This window comes from Hemitrygon akajei, chromosome 10 (genome assembly GCF_048418815.1).
Source record: "Hemitrygon akajei chromosome 10, sHemAka1.3, whole genome shotgun sequence".
Lineage (NCBI taxonomy): Eukaryota > Metazoa > Chordata > Chondrichthyes > Myliobatiformes > Dasyatidae > Hemitrygon > Hemitrygon akajei.
Genome location: NC_133133.1, coordinates 140461944 through 140479422, shown reverse-complemented (window position 1 = coordinate 140479422; position 17479 = coordinate 140461944). Strand labels below are relative to the sequence as shown.

The 17479-nt window shown below is 39.7% G+C and overlaps 1 protein-coding gene across 13 annotated transcripts in view; it reads right to left on the bottom strand.

Moving 5' to 3' along the window:
• cadps2 (Ca++-dependent secretion activator 2) overlaps positions 1-17479 on the bottom strand; it is a 669949-nt gene that overhangs the window by 100610 nt on the left and 551860 nt on the right. For all 13 annotated transcript variants that reach the window (XM_073059126.1, XM_073059121.1, XM_073059123.1 and 10 more), the window contains one exon: positions 1410-1551. In XM_073059126.1, coding sequence (XP_072915227.1) covers positions 1410-1551 — 142 coding nt within the window. The remainder of the gene's footprint in view (positions 1-1409; positions 1552-17479) is intronic.

The window sequence follows — 17479 nt, the reverse complement described above, 5'->3', positions numbered from 1 at the left end:
CACTGATTTAATTGTTATATGTTTCAGATTTATTTTGATTATTAGAATTTAAACATTTCAGCTACCATGTTATGTGCTATATGGGCCTGGTACATGGATGGTAACTCTATTTTTGACAAAGATTTAATTCTTTTCTCTCTGAGCTGTGCCCTGGAGTGTTTGGCATCAATTCGAAGACACAAGCAATGTTTAAATGCCATCCCAAAATTAGCATTTTAGTCAACACAGTATATTTTCAGTGATTAAATTATCAATTAAGATTGGAAACTTGCAAACTAGAGCTGACTTGAACTCAGAATTTTAGCAAGTGGCAAGAATTTTACCAATTGAGGCAAATTCTCACTGGATATAAAATACTTACATTTCACCCTTTGGTAATTGGTTATGCCAAACATAATTGGAAAAATCAACTCAATGGATTCAATGAGGTTTTGCTGTTGAATCTGCTTGTTGTAAGTTTCATATTAAATGTCATCCTCTGTTTCTTCCACATAGGTATCAATTTACTTTAAATGAATGTGGTAAGTACGACACATTGTACTTTCAAAGCAACATAGTTCTAATGTATATTCAGGAAAGCACAGCAACATATAGAGGTAATATATTTGCCTGCCAGCATTTCGGTATATTACATTGACCCATGAGCTATTAATTATAATCCTGGAAAAGAAGCAGTATCTAACCCTCCACCGCCCCCGTTTATTCCTGTTATAATCTATTTGCATTTCATATAATGTACAAGAAATGAAACAGTACTATGGAAATTATGAACTTTAAACTTAAAAAGGCAGCATATTCTACAAAAAAATTCTGATAGCTACCTTTTCAATAATTTGATTTAGATTGTTAAAATGAAGTTACTAGCTGCCTCACTGTGTGAACTGCTCCACTAAACAATTTGGTTTTACAAGGGGATGTTTTACATAAATATAGGACAACATTAATCTGTGGCAATATCATTGGAGAGACAATTGGGGACCTTGATATTTTATAATTAATACATAATGAAACAATATTCAAAAATTATGAAATTACACTTAACAGTCTTTAAAATGGTACTTATAAGACTACAAGGAAATGTTAGCAATTCTATATTCTGGCTTTGTTATCTTTTCTGTCTTAATATTGAAGAACAGAATTTACAACATGAAGTGATGCATTTAAGCAATAATTGCAATTCCAATCACCTGTGTTCTTATCGTTTTTGAAAACTCATCATTGGATCATTTGGGATTCCTCTAACAAAAATCCCCACATAATGCACATATCCTACCTGCAAACTCGTAATGATGATGATTACAGACCCAGCCTTTAACCTGGCACAACATACAAACTTTTAATCTTAAATCTAGTTTTGAACCCGCATTAGAGGAAGGAAAATTGAGTAGAAACACCTCCTGGGGACTTACTTCACAGGTTGCCATGTTTCTTGTTCAAAGCTTTTATGAATGGACTGAGCAATTGCTGACTCCATCAGGTCAATGTAACGAATCACCAAAGGAATAAATAATTCTTGCAAATGCTTGTGGTATTTCCCATTGCATAAATGAGCTTTGGAAAAAAAACATTTAATTAATTACATTGCCGACTTATTAAAGATACAGACACAATTATTCATTCCAGGGTGCAATGGAAAATAAAGATTTTAAATAAACACAATTGCAGAAGCAACATATTTCTACTGGCAATCATAAGGAAAATATGGCAGCCTAATTATACTTGGAATGGAAATGTGAAAACTGCTGGAGTTGAAATATTTTTGAGACAAACAAGTGCAATTGATGCCATTATTGTGCCTATAGTTAATATAAACTGAGCTCAAAATCCAATGATTTTTTGTGAGAGTTCTGCAATGGTGCTACTTCAATAGAGCAGAAAATTCACAACAGATTACTTTTGTTACAGCCTGTTTCTAAAACGGTTGCACTAGAATTGACAGTTGATTAAGAGTTCAAGGGTTCCACATCCAAGCATTTGGAGCTTCACATATGTCTCTTCAAAAAAAAAGTATTAATTCTGTGAACTGAGAAAAGGGATGACATGGCTCTAACCTGCAGAGCTATTTGAAGGCATGAGGAAGAAAGTTATCAGAAGCAATCAACTGAAAAAATGGATAAATAATAAGGTGGGGGAGGGGAGAAGCATACCCATTCTGAGGAGTGAAAAGAGACGTTACCCTGTAGTCAAGATGAAAAATGAATATGAAAACATCTGCAACAGGAGAAAAGCAGATAAGGAGTCAGACAGATGACATAAAGAAAGTGAAGTAGGTAGAGGCAGCTGTAGAACACGGAGCAAAAATCCACTGAACTCCTACATTGCAAATTCCATATAATTCAATATAAGCTAATATGCTTGCAGCAAGCTCTGCTTTTTGCTTCACTGGTAGAGAACATGTTAGTTGGCAACTTTGTGGGGATGGTTGAGAAAGAAATTTAAGATAATCATTTAAACACCTATACAAGTGCTATCAGGAATCTTCAGACTTTTACATCATTTTATTGCTCCATATTATTTCATTCTTTAACATCAAAATTGTCATTTGGTTGCCTTTACTCTGATGTTTATTACACTGTCCCGAACATAAATACTGTATTTGTGCTGACTCTAGGCATCCAACAACCATTGCAATTTCTATTTTTCTTGCAAGAAACAGGAAACAATCTTTTCATATACTCCCCTCTTTTTGTATATATATTTTAATGCTTTGTCTTTCTTTCAAGGCTAATAGATAATTTAACTCCTTTCTTGGTTAGATTGTACATTTAGGTTCACTTACTCAATGTGCTGTTTCTACAGATTTACTTCCTCCTGCCAAGCGAGTCAAACATAATGACCCAACTCATTATTAGAAATAATTGCATATAAAAATATCCCTGCGTGGTAGCTCTACAGAACAATGTCAGTATATCGTATCCACCCTATACAATTCTTTCTATTAACTTCAGTTTTGGAGATTGAGCATATTACACTCAACTCTGTCTTTAGTTCTACTAGGCAAGTACGAATTTTCACAAAAGGGTATTTTTCATCGAATTTTTGGAGGGATATATATGAAACAATGCAAAAATTAAGGCACTTTCTTGCAATTTTGTCTATTGGGCCATAGGACTGGCAGGAGTATAGGTTGATTCACGAGAATTAAAACTGAGCTAAAACTGAAAGGACAATCTGCAGACACGTGGCTTTTACTCAATTTCAGTTTAAAATGCTGAGGAATGACCTGTTTGAGTTCTTTAGTCACAAGATTTGATAGGGAGAGATGCAATTTCCTCGATGAGACAAGGATGAGAGAAAATTAAATTAATTAAACTCAGACTAAAAATAAATGAAATTAGAAAGTGATACTTTATATAGAGGATATTGGAAATAAATGCTGTCAAAACATTAGGCATGAGGTTTGTGATTAGCGCAATTGAATCAGTTCCGAAATTCATTTAAATAATTCACACTTTGCTAAGATGTGAAATATATCAAAATAAAAATCACAAAAACTCTTAGTTCATCATATATATTAAGTTATACTCATTAGTGGCTATCTGCCTTAGATTATTAAAAATAATAAGGATTGAAAGAAGCTAGATGACTTAATTTTAAATGGATTAAAAAGAAACAAATCTTTTTCTTTAAATACAGAAACTGCATTAATAAGGCTATTTTAATAATTATACTATGATAATTTTCTTTCATTATTGCTCTGTCAATTATTTCATGCCAAACAAAGTTTTCATTAACTTAAACAAGATTCTGATTCATAAATTCTAATAAACCTCACAAACAAGTGAAGAGGCTGTGAAGGTTAGAGAAATGTGGCAATACAAAAGGTAAAATACACAGTCTTTGAATTTCCTCAGGTGTTATTTTCCATTTCTAAATGCACTGGCAGCAAAAGCACACCACTTCATTGTTATAAAAACAAGGCTGCTTCTACAAAAGCACACTGTATGTGCTTTGTGTGTTTCAGCAAGCATCACTGTCATTACTGTTGCCATTGCCACCCACTGAGACATAGTGACTGCTGCACCGCCTTCACAGTTGCTCTAACTACTTATCACATCCCTTAAGACCGGGCAAAACAAGTTCTTCTGCAGAGTAGGCACACATTATTTTCCACACAGATGTTACTTCTGCTACGTGAAGGCAAGCATGGAGTCCAACTTCTAATGTGATCTGACTGAATTAAATGCTGTGGTATCAGTCACCCCCTCTGTTTCCCTGATAGCGTATTAAGGCAGGGTGTGGAGTTGAACTTCAGGCAGTTGAAAACTAACCAGCGACTTCGTGCACAACCTTAAAGGTGCATGTGCTAATCACCTCTTTGATTCAGTGATCACTTCCACTAGTACACTTGGTTAGCAGGGGACAGGCTGTCAACTGAGTTTAAGATGGAAAGCTGCAGCCAATAACTTCCCAAATTACCAAAATCATAATAGGTTTCTTCATCCTTACAGCAGATTGTATTCTTATTCAATAACATTATTGCCTGTCCTTGAGACCAGGGCTTATTGTCATGATCAAATGTTGTCGACTTGCTGCGTGCTTAGCTGTGTATCTATATATAGTCACAACACATGTATAACCTAATTGGATATCTATCCATTAAGTATTTTTGAATGACATTTGGCAAATGATTTTATACTTCATTTCTCTGCTTGTTACAGTAACTGCAATGGGCAAGTGACCAAATATGTACCATGATATACAAGTATATCATTAGTATACAAGATATTAAGAGGAATAGATGGAGTGGACAGCCAGCGCCTCTTCCCCAGGGCACCATTGCTCAGTACAAGAGGACATGGATTTAAGGTAAGGGTTGGAAGTTCAAGGGGGATATTAGAGGAAGGTTTTTCTCTCAGAGTGGTTGGTGCACGGAATGCACTGCCTAAGTCAGTGGTGGAGGCAGATACACTAGTGAAATTTAAGAGACTACTAGACAGGTATATGGAGGAATTTAAGGTGGGGGGTTATATAGGAGGCAGGATTTAAGGGTCGACACAACATTGTGGGCTGAAGGGCCTGTACTGTGCTGTACTATTCTATGTTCTATGATAGATGAAGAACTACATACTTGTTAGACAGCGCCAAGTGTTACAACAACTGAGTAGAATTTCTATGTGAGTGATGAAGATGTGATAAATTTAGATCACCAAAGAGCAACACAATAAATTCAAAATTTTTTGTCTTCACTTACAAGTCCCTCCATTGCTTCATTGGACAATTATTCGACACCCAATTCTACAACTCTACATCCAATTCCAATCTGATGTATGCACTTGTACCCTTACCATTCAGTGCTGGACTCCAGTGCCCTACCATTCCATATCACATCATGCAAGCCCAATGTTCTACTTCAGTCCTCTACACTCATTGCTACCTTTCCACATCAGGCCTGGCAAAGGTGGTGCAAATCATTCAGAACTACTTCATTCCATGTCAGTCAGACAGACAAGACTGACATGCATTCCACTGCATCTCCTGCCTTCCCTGCAGCTTGACTCTGTGCTCTGCTCATCACTCCATTCAACGCCTTTTTTAACTTTGGAACAGACAAGGTGCAGCATGGACTATCCACTTTGGATAGAATGGCAGGGCACAGAACATATTGCTCTGGTGCATGATGGAGTTACAGTACACTCCATCCTACTATGTACCTCCTCAAATCATGCCTCTCCACTTCTGCACCCAACATAGAGCCTTTCATAGTCCAAACCCATTCCTTGAATTATTTTCCTGAATATTCCACTGAGATATCCTTCTTACAAATCTACCTTTTAGACTTGTTTCTGGCTAGCTTTCAGAACTTTTCTATTCTCATCTGGTACCTCAGTGAAGCATCATTTAGAAATGCAAGTAATTTTTTCAGGTGTTAATTTGGGCCTCATTTAAATCACATTGAATCTACAGCAAATTTAGAAATTAGTAATGCAACATCTTACTGTAGTATTGACATATACAAAGTTCCTTGTTCAATGGAGTCCATGGGTCTAAATTTTGCTCACTAGAATTCACATCTGCTAAAAATGCATCTTCTATGTGGTAAGATAGTGAAAAAATGCCCCTGTATGTAACAAATGCCAGACTTTCCCCAGAAGGCGTTTGGAAATAAACAGAGGCCTTGTGGGGAAGTATTGCAATCTGGAGTCCTGAAACCACTGTGCACAGAGGGTATATTGTTCAAAAAAGCCACGAGAGTGGCATTGGTGCTTTGTAATCAGAATATACCGACTTAATAGCACAATGAATAAATTGACATTATAGTACTATGAATGTATTGGCTAGAAGAACTATGAATGTACTGGTTTGATGAACCATGAATGCAAAGAGAGCCAGGTACTATTTTGTCATTTTTTTGAATGAATAACACTCCTCATTTGCAATCAAGCCAAAAGTTAAGTCAAATAGAAACTGTACTTGCAAGATGCCTTTTCCTTCAAGATGCCCTGTGTGCCATGTCTTTCTAGTTTCCAATGATCATTTCATGGGAGGATGGATGGTGCTTTTCTCCACCTATTGCAGAAAATGAGGTCGCTGAACTGATCTTTGTGATCATCTTAAGTACCAGGTAACCTGCCCATCTGGATGAAGTGTTGAGCAGCAGTGCTCAGGGTGAAACATCAACAGAATGTGTTTTGAGTCCCAGAGTTCATTCAGAGACCCATCCCAAACATGTATAAGGAGTTGTAAAAGACGTTGGTGAGGCCTAATTAGGAGTATTGCATGCAGTGTTGATTACCTACCTATAGGAAAGATGTAAATAAAATTGAAAGAGTACAGAGAAATTATTTCAAGGATGTTGCTGGGTCTGGAGGACCTGAGTTATAAGGAAAGATTGAATAGGTTAGGACTTTACTCCTTGGAACGTAGAATATTGAGAGGAGAGAGAGGAGGTTTGATAGAGGTATATAAAATTATGAGGGGTATAGACAGGGTAAATGCAAGCAGGCTTTTTCCACTGAGGTTGGGTGGGACTACAACCAGGGTTGAGGATGAATGGTGAGAAGCTTAAGGGGAACGTGAGGGGAAACTTCTTCATTTAGAGGGTTGCGAAAGTATGGAACAAGCTGCCAAAGGAAGTGGTGCATGTGAGTTCGATTTCAAAGCTGGAACGTAGGTACATGGAAGGGAAGGGTATGATGGTCTCTGGCCCCAGTTAAGGTCAATGGCAGTAGGTAGTTTAAATGGTTTTGGCATGGACTAAATGGGCCAAAGGCCTGTTTCTGGGCTGTGCCTTTCTATTTCTCTATGAATGTATGTTGCACTGTGAGAGCATCACATCAGTGCACCTGGAAATTCTCCAATTATAGTTACAACTATTCTCCAAGAGTAACATGATGATAACTATTTGAATATAAAGGGTGGATTTGCTTCAGAATCTCAGCAATATCATATAGATAGACCAAAATCTGTTCACATTTCCAATCATCTCTGAGAATCACAGAAAGGTGAATATCAGGAATGCAAGCTGAAGCAGCTGGTCTCGTAAGCTGCATTAGATGAGCACAACATTTTCTATCAGTCAGAATGATTTAATTTTTTGTTAAATGTCAAGATTTAACACAGATAAGTATGAGGTGGTTCATTTTGGTAGGTCAAGTATGATGGCGGAACATAGCATTAATGGTAAGACACTTGGCAGTGTGGAGGATCAGAGGGATCTTGGGGTCCGAGTCCACAGGACACTCAAAGCTGCTGCACAGGTTGACGCTGTGGTTAAGAAGGCATATGATGCACTGGCCTTCATGAATCGTGGGATTGAGTTTAAGAGCCGAGAGGTAATGTTGCAGCTATATAGGACCCTGGTCAGACCACACTTGGAGTACTGTGCTCAATTCTGGTTACCTGACTACAGGAAAGACGTGGAAACCATAGAAAGGGTGCAGAGGAGATTTACAAGGATGTTGCCTGGATTGGGGAGCACGCCTTTTGAGAATAGGTTGAGTGAACTCGGCCTTTACTTCATGGAGCAATGGAGGATGAGAGGTGATCTGATAGAGATAATGAGAGGCATTGATCGTGTGGATAGTCAGAGGCTTTTCCCCAGGGCTGAAATGGCTACCACGTGAGGGCATTAAGGTGCTTGGGAGTAGGTACAGAGGAGCAGTCGGGGTAAGATTTTACACAGAGAGTGGTGAGTGCGTGGAATGGGCTGCCGGCAGCGGTGGTGGAGGCAGATACAATAGGGTCTTTTAAGAGACTCCTGGATGTCTACATGGAGTTTAGAAAAATAGAGGATTATGGGTAAAGCCTAGGTAGTTCTAAGGTAGGGACATGTTTGGTACAGCTTTGTGGGCTGAAGGGCCTGTATTGCACTGTAGGGTTCTATGTTTCTATTTACAGAAATTACAGACATGTCCATTCTACCCCAGCCACTGTGAATTGATGGGCAGAGATCACAATGGAGCATACCTGTAATTTTTGTTACATACTTGCTGTCACCATTTTACATTTGTTAGTTAAGTTTCATTATTTTCTTCTATATTATTTATAAACATATAAAGCTATAAAACTCTTCATTTTAAAAGAACCTTGTGGAATAATGTACTTTATTGTTGCTATTTGTGCCACAGAATACAATAGCTGGTGGCATATTATTGTAATCCAGGCTTTAAAATATAAGCAAATGCTCATGAAGGAAAGACTTTGAAAGGCAGCTATAACCACAAGCAGAAAGACTAGACTATTGAGATCAAGGATAGAACAGTCAAATGCAAACAGATTAGAGAAGAAAATAATCCAAGCAAGTGATAGACTGAGCTGTTCTGTATTGTTCTTCTAAACCAGACTTTTGGAATCATATGCTTGTTTTCCTTGGGTGTAAGATTACAGGATGACGAACACGGGTTTGACAGCAATTGACAGTGCATATAAGAGACAGTGCCCAGCATTGGATTCCTGTGGTGTAAATTAAAAGGACCCAGGATAAACTTATTTTCTTGGACACAAGTGGTACTGCAGATGCTGGAAATCCAGAGCTATACACATAATGTGCCGGAGGAGCTCAGCAGGTCAGGTAGCACGTATGGGTGGGAATAAACAGTCAATGTCTTGGCCTGAAACGTTGACTGGTTATTCCCAACTAAATTTCCTAGTCTTTCTTCTGTCTCAGAATTGGAAAGTACTCCTGTTTTACTTGCTGCTTTATGTACACATCAGATGAAAAGACAGGAAAAGAAAATCTGCCAATCACTTGGACCAGCACAGGCAATGACACCGCAGTCCGCTCCCACTAACAGCTGGACATGATTACAACCAAAGTCTAGGTAAATACAAGGAAAATAACCAGGAAAACTTATTTGTTTCCCATTCCCTTCCATTCCTGAACTTTAATTGAACAATTCAGGTGATCTCAGACTTGCTCTTTATACTATGAATTTGTGCAATTTAATACTTGCAGCAATGAGTTACTCATGATCAGTGTCAAAGGTCATCAGCATTTAGCCCAGTTCTATACTTCTATGGTAACCATATGCATATCCTGATCTTGCGTGACCAGTTCAATTCAAATAACTTACTGACTTAGAGAAATTTGAACACTCAATTAACTTTCCTTATGGTCTATGTTTTCTAGAATAAAAATACCACAAGTCTCTGATCTGCTGCAGTGACAAGGAGCCTTTAAAGCTCAGAATCAACCAATGGCCTTCTGAAGTTTTCCAAGACTTTTAAATCAGCAACTGTGAGAGGATCAAACTACATGAGCATCAACGCATTCCCATGCAAGTGCAGTATTCATTTTTATTGTGAGTTAGCTTGCCCTAATAATACTTCCCAAAGCTGCAAGATATTGCTTATGTCCCAGGGTTCTGTGCCACAGTGATTTTCTCCCACTCATCAGTGTTAAGAGCAAAACCCTATTTACATATGAATCAGAAGCAACGGTCAGTTTCTGAGACCCTCGAGCCTGCTCCGTCTCTTAAGCCACTTGACAAGATCATGGCTGATCCAATATTTAGTGAATATATCCTTGTCAATGATTCTACCCCTATTCTTAACACTGGATTGGTCCAAATTAAATTACAGATTCTCGATGTGACCCTATTGCGCTTTCACGCCAAGGCATTCTGATTTAACTTTCTTTTATCTTAGTATAAACTTTTATTCTATTATGAATAGAAACATAGAAACATAGAAAATAGGTGCAGGTGTAGGCCATTCGGCCCTTCGAGCCTGCACCGCCATTCAGTACGATCATGGCTGATCATCCAACTCAGAACCCTGTACCTGCTTTCTCTCCATACGCCCTGATCCCTTTAGCCACAAGGGCCATATCTAACTTCCTCTTAAATATAGCCAATGAACTGGCCTCAGCTGTTTACTGTGGCAGAGAATTCCACAGATTCACCACTCTCTGTGTGAAGAAGTTTTTCCTCATCTTAGTCCTAAAAGGCTTCCCCTTTATCCTTAAACTGTGACCCCTCATTCTGGACTTCCCCAACATCAGAAACAATCTTCCTGCATCTAGCCTGTCCAATCCCTTTAGAATTTTATACGTTTCAATAAGATCCCCCCTCAATCTTCTAAATTCCAGTGAGTATAAGGCTAGTCGATCCAGTCTTTCTTCATATGAAAGTCCTGCCATCCCAGGAATCAATCTGGTAAACCTTCTCTGTACTCCCTCTATGGCAAGAATGTCTTTCCTCAGATTAGGGGACCAAACCTGCACACAATATTCTAGGTGTGGTCTCACCAAGGCCTTGTACAACTGCAGTAGAACCTCCCTGTTCCTGTACTCAAACCCTTTTGTTATGAATGCCAACATACCAGTTACCTTTTTCACTGCCTGCTGTACCTGCATGTCCACCTTCAATGACTGGTGTACAATGACACCCAGGTCTCGTTGCATCTCCCCTTTTCCTAATCAGCCACCGTTCAGATAATAATCTGTTTTCCTGTTCTTGCAACCAAAGTGGATCACCTCACATTTATCCTCATTAAATTGCATCTGCCATGAATTTGCCCACTCACCTAACCTATCCAAGTCACCCTGCATCCTCTTAGCATCCTCCTCACAGCTAACACCGCTGCCCAGCTTCGTGTCATCCGCAAACTTGGAGATGCTGCATTTAATTCCCTCATCAAAATCATTAATAAATATTGTAAACAACTGGGGTCCCAGCACTGAGCCTTGCGGTACCCCACTAGTCACTGCTTGCCATTCTGAAAAGGTCCCGTTTATTCCCACTCTTTGCTTCCTGTCTGCCAACCAATTCTCTATCCACATCAATATCATACCCCTAATACTGTGTGCTTTAAGTTTGCACACTAATCTCCTGTGTGGGACCTTGTGAAAAGCCTTTTGAAAATCTAAATATACCACATCCACTGGCTCTCCCCTATCCACTCTACTAGTTACATCTTCAAAAAATTCTATCAGATTTGTCAGACATGATTTTCCTTTCACAAATCCATGCTGATTTTGTCCGATGATTTCACCTCTTTCCAAATGTGCTGTTATCACATCTTTGATAACCGACTCTAGCATTTTCCCCATCACCGATGTCAGACTAACCGGTCTATAATTCCCCGGTTTCTCTCTCCCTCCTTTTTTAAAAAGTGGGGTTACATTAGCCACCCTCCAATCCTCAGGAACTAATCCAGAATCTAAGGAGTTTTGAAAAATTATCACTAATGCATCCACTATTTCTTGGGCTACTTCCTTAAGCACTCTGGGATGCAGACCATCTGGCCTTGGGGATTTATCTGCCTTTAATCCCTTCGATTTACCTAACACCACTTCCCTACTAACATGTATTTCCCTCAGTTCCACCATCTCACTAGACCCTCGGTCCCTTACTATTTCTGGAAGATTATTTATGTCCTCCTTAGTGAAGACAGAACCAAAGTAGTTATTCAATTGGTCTGCCATGTCTTTGTTCCCTATGATCAATTCACCTGTTTCTGACTGTAAAGGACCGACATTTGTCTTGACCAATCTTTTTCTTTTCACTTATCTATAATAGCTTTTACAGTCAGTTTTTATGTTCCCTGCCAGCTTTCTCTCATAATCTTTTTTCCCTTTCTTAATTAAGCCCTTTGTCCTCCTCTGCTGGTCTCTGAATTTCTCCCAGTCCTCAGGTGTGCCGCTTTTTTTTGCTAATTTATATGTTTCTTCTTTGGACTTGATACTATCCCTAATTTCCCTTGTCAGCCACGGGTGCACTACCTTCCCTGGTTTATTCTCTTGCCGAACTGGGATGAACAATTGTTGGAGTTCATCCATGCGATCTTTAAATGCTTGTCGTTGTATATCCACCGTCAACCCTTTAAGTATCATTTGCCAGTCTATCTTAGCTAATTCACGTCTCAAACCTTCAAAGTTACCCTTCTTTAAGTTCAGAATCTTTGTTTCTGAATTAACTATGTCACTCTCCATCTTAATGAAGAATTCCAGCATATTATGGTCACTCTTACTCAAGGGGCCTCACACGACAAGATTGCTAACTAACCCTTCCTCATTGCTCAGTACCCAATCTAGAATGGCCTGCTCTCTAGTTGGTTCCTCGACATGTTGGTTCAGAAAACCATCCCGCATACATTCCAAGAAATCCTCTTCCTCAGCACCCTTACCAATTTGGTTCACCCAATCTATATGTAGATTGAAGTCACCCATTATAACTACTGTTCCTTTTTTGCATGCATTTCTTATTTCCTGTTTAATGCCATCCCCAACCTCACTACTACTGTTAGGTGGCCTGTACACAACTCCCACCAGCATTTTCTGCCCCTTAGTGTTATGCAGCTCTACCCATATCGATTCCACATCCTCCAGGCTAATGTCCTTCCTTTCTATTGCGTTAATCTCCTCTCTAACCAGCAATGCTACCCCACCTCCTTTTCTTTCCTGTCTATCCCTCCTGAATATTGAATATCCCTGGATGTTGAGCTCCCGTCCTTGGTCACCCTGGAGCCATGTCTCTGTGATCCCAATTATATCATATTCATTAATAACTATCTGCACATTCAATTCATCCACCTTGTTATGAATGCTCCTCGCATTGACACACAAAGCCTTCAGGCTTATTTTTACAACACTCTTAGCCTTATACAATTATGTTGAAAAGTGGCCCTTTTTGCTTTTTGCCCTGGATTTGCCTGCCTGCCACTTTTACTTTTCACCTTACTACTTTTTGCTTCTACCCTCATTTTACACCCCTCTGTCTCTCTGCACTTGTTCCCATCCCCCTGCCACATTAGTTTAAAGCCTCCTGAACAGCAGTAGCAAACGCTCCCCCTAGGACATTGGTTCCAGTCCAGCCCAGGTGCAGACCGTCCTGTTTATACTGGTCCCACCTCCCCCAGAACTGGTTCCAATGCCCCAGAAATTTGAATCCCTCCCCCATGCACCATTTTTCAAGCCACGTATTCATCTGAAATATCCTCCTATTTCTACTCTGACTAGCACGTGGCACTGGTAGTAATCCAGAGATTATTACCTTTGTGGTCCCACTTTTTAGTTTATCTCCTAACTCCCTAAATTCACCTTGTAGGACCTCATCCCGTTTTTTTTACCTATATTGTTGGTACGTATGTGCACCACGACCACTGGCTGTTCACCCTCCCATTCCAGAATGTCCTGCAGCCGCTCAGAGACATCCTTGACCCTTGCACCAGGGAGGCAACATACCATCCTGGAGTCTCGTTTGTGGCCACAGAAACACCTATCTATTCCCCTTACAATCGAATCCCCTATCACTATAGCTCTCCCACTACTTTTCCTTCCCTCCTGTGCCGCAGAGCCACCCATGGTGCAATTAACTCGGCTGCTGCTGCCTTCCCCTGAATGTTTCCTCAACAGCTGTATCACTGATATGGATAATATTGTTGTAATACATTTTGAGGTTCATAGGCATTCAATGAGGCCCCATGCATGGGGAGTTTACCACATGGGGCTTGGAGCCTAAAAGCTCGGACGACGGATTGTTAAAAAACTGAAAACCTGAACTGAAAGAATACGTGTCATTTTGGTGTTGTAACCAGCATGAATGCTGCAGAAGAGTTAGGGTTCAGGCTCTGTTACCTACCATCTCTTTCAAAGACTTCATTGAGGGGACTGGGCATATACAAAATGTTAAAGGTGAACTTTTGATCTCTCAATCTACCTGGCTGTGGCCGTTGACCTGTGGCTACCGATACTGCACTTTCTCTGTTAACTGAAATTATACATTCTGCACTCTGTTCTTGTATCAGTTCAACATATATATAGGTATGGGAGGATATGTTTGCACAAAAGGTTTTTTCTGATTCTTAGTAAATGTGACGACAATAAACCAATTATCAGTTTGCTGAGAAACAAAGGAGAATGGAGGAGTATGCAGAAATGTGGAGGCAGCCAAAAGACAGGCACAGATTAAGAGACTGGGAAAGCTGAGTACAACAATGGGAAATAGTAAAGTGGAATGTTGATCCACAAGATATATTGGTAAATGTTGGTATCTGGAAGGATTTGGATGTTTGTATAAAGAGTTAACAGAAATTTAACATTCAAGTTCAGTAAAAGTTGGAAGAAGAAAAGGTATGGAGAGTTTTACAAGGTTGTTAAATTATATGAACAACCATGCTTTGCTGATATCTTGGAGTACTGCGTTCAGTTTTGATCTCTTTGCTTAAGAAAAGATGCACTCGCCTCAGAGGCTATGCAATAGATGTTCACATTATTTCCGGGATGAGAGTGTTGTTCTTTCAGAAAGAGGATGGCTGGAATGGGCATTTATTCTGTGGAATTAAGATGACTTCTATAAACACAATAGATTCTGGGAGTGTTTGAGAAGCTGTTAAGCTGGGTGGAAAAAAGGAGAAGTTGAGATCAAAATCTCAAAATAGGTGCTTAGGCATTTGTAAATGAGATGAAGATATATTCTGGAATCTTTGACCCAATTTTAGATGCCCAGTCACTGAGTATTTTCAGGATTACCATTTGGATGGACATTCACTTTCCAGGCCTTATAGGGTTTATTGCTAATCTCAGTTTTTGAGTACACCAGCATAACCTTTCAAAAGGGTCAGAGTTGTCTGTGACAAAGTCAAACTTCCAACCGATATTCTTTGCTCAGCTTGTTAGGAAGTAGCCTTCAGCTCTTAATGTAAATTTCAAGCAATAAACAGTCTGAAGTTGAAAGGACAGCTTTGCAAACAAACCAGACTGCCTATGAAGCATAGGCTCCTGGCGGACCGGCATGGGGACTGGCTGCTCAAGAGATATGGTGTCCATAGTGAAGTGACCATAACCATTCATGTCTGCATCAGCCAAAAGTAAGACAAGAGGGTTATCATAGAGCTAAGTTAATTGCATCATTTAAGGTCCATTTCAAGATGGTCCTACCGAAGATGTGTGACAGCTTATTGGTAAATCGTAAGGCAAGAGAATTGACTAAAAACATTACTAGTAGCATCTTTCACGAAACAAGTTGTGGTGAAATATTGCCACAGACGTGAGGAGCAGGCGGAGGTGAAGCTGATTTGGGGGATGAGTTGTGCTGGGGTATTGCAAGGCACAACACGTTCAGGCCACCAGGTTCACAGACGAAGTTTGTATCGCTTCTGGACATGGAGGGAGCTTTTTGGAGAGGAATCGATGTGGAAGAGTTTCACTGCCTATCTACCTGACCCGGGTGCAAGGTTAGATTGCTCCAAGCGGTGAGCTGATTTGGTGAGATCAAAAATGGCTTCAGGTGGGGTAGCCCAGGCATATCGGGTCCTGGAATGTGGCACTACTTGGCGCTTGGGCAATTTAAACATTGGCCCAGATAAGCTGGAAACCTGAGTATCAGGTACAGAGGCAAGGGTCGAGCTGATTGCGCTCACTCTCCCACAAATGTTCATTTCTTTCTCCACAGCAACAAGGCTGTGAACTGATTCGACTGCTGTACATTTCTGCCCCACTGGTGTGAAAACTGGGACTGAGGCCTGCCTTTGGGCCTACTCTGGCTGCTCTGGGAGTGGATCTGGGACACGGTGTGACTCAGAATGCTGTTGGCTGCTTCGATTGTTTGCACAATGTTTTTTTTTCTCTTTATTTCTCTGCACAGTGATTTTTGTTTTTTTAATTGTTTAAATGGGTTATTCGAGTTTCTTGCTTTGTTGCTGTCCATAAGCAGACAAATTTGAAGGTGTATGATTTATAAATTCTTCAATAATAAATGTGTTTTGAATTTGAATCATTGTGATAAAGATCAAGGAAGGTTCCAGATCAGACTTCTTTGGTCACTTAAAACATCAAACATGGTCACAGGTAAGATTAATCGATAATTGGGATATTTGTGTACACAGAGAGTCAGACCTCACAACATTAATTTTGGGCGGCTGGGATTTCTGTCTCCAGAAGTTTTTGACCATCAGTGTGAATTACTTTGTCTGAAAAACATCACATACAGATAGTGCTAACTAGTAGCAAGACAGTGTACATACATATTATGAAGCATTGGGAATTGTTTGGAATAACAAAGAGAATGACAGAAAGACATGATGACAGAAAGAAGAATTAGAAGATGTATAAGATGATGAGAGGCATTAATCATATGGATAGTCAGAGGTTTTCTCCCAGGGCTGAAATGGCTAACGCAAGAGGGCACAGTTTTAAGGTGCTTGGAAGCAGGTACAGCGGAGATGTCAGGAATAAGTTTTTTGACGCAGAGAGTGGTGAGTGTATGGAATGGGCTGCCAGCGATGGTGGTGGAGGCGGATACAATAGGGTCTTTTAAGAGACATGGAGCTTAGAAAAATAGAGGGTTATGGGTAACCTTAGGTAATCTCTAAAGTAAGTAAATGTTTAGGAATTGGAATCACTTCTTATCTGACATCTTCCTCTCAGTCATCTCTTCAGAATTGTTAAAGAGTATTTAAAACATGAACTTTGCTCTCTTAATGTGAAGAGAGAATGAATGTTTAGGATGGAGGACTAAGAGCCACACAAACTGCCTTTGACTACTAATAAAGGCAGGCATGCCATATGCCTTCTTTACTAACATGCAGCCATTTTCAGGGAGCAATGGACTGGGACAGGCTGACTTCTGGCAAAGGTGTACTTGGTAAGTGTGAGGCCTTCAAAAGTGAAATTTTGAAAGTACAAAGCTTGTATAGTATATACCTAAAAAAAAAGGTAAAAATAACAGATTTAGGAAACCTTGGTTTTCAAGGGACATTGAGGCCCTGATTAAGAAAAAAAGTGCATAGCTGGTATGGACAAGTAGGAAGTAACGAGGTACTCATGGAGTATAAGGACTGCAGGAGAACACTTAAGAAAGAGGGCTAAAAGAAGCCATAGCAGACAAGGTGAAAGAGAATCCCAAGGGTTTCCATGGATATACTAAGAGCAAAAGAATTGCAAAGGACAAAATTGGTCCTCTGGAAGATCAGAATGATAATCCATGTATGGAGCCAAAAGAGATGGGGTAGATCTTAAATGGATTTTTTGCATCTGTGTTTAATTCAGGAGATGGACACGGAGTCCATAGAAGTGAGGCAAAGCAGCATCTAGTTC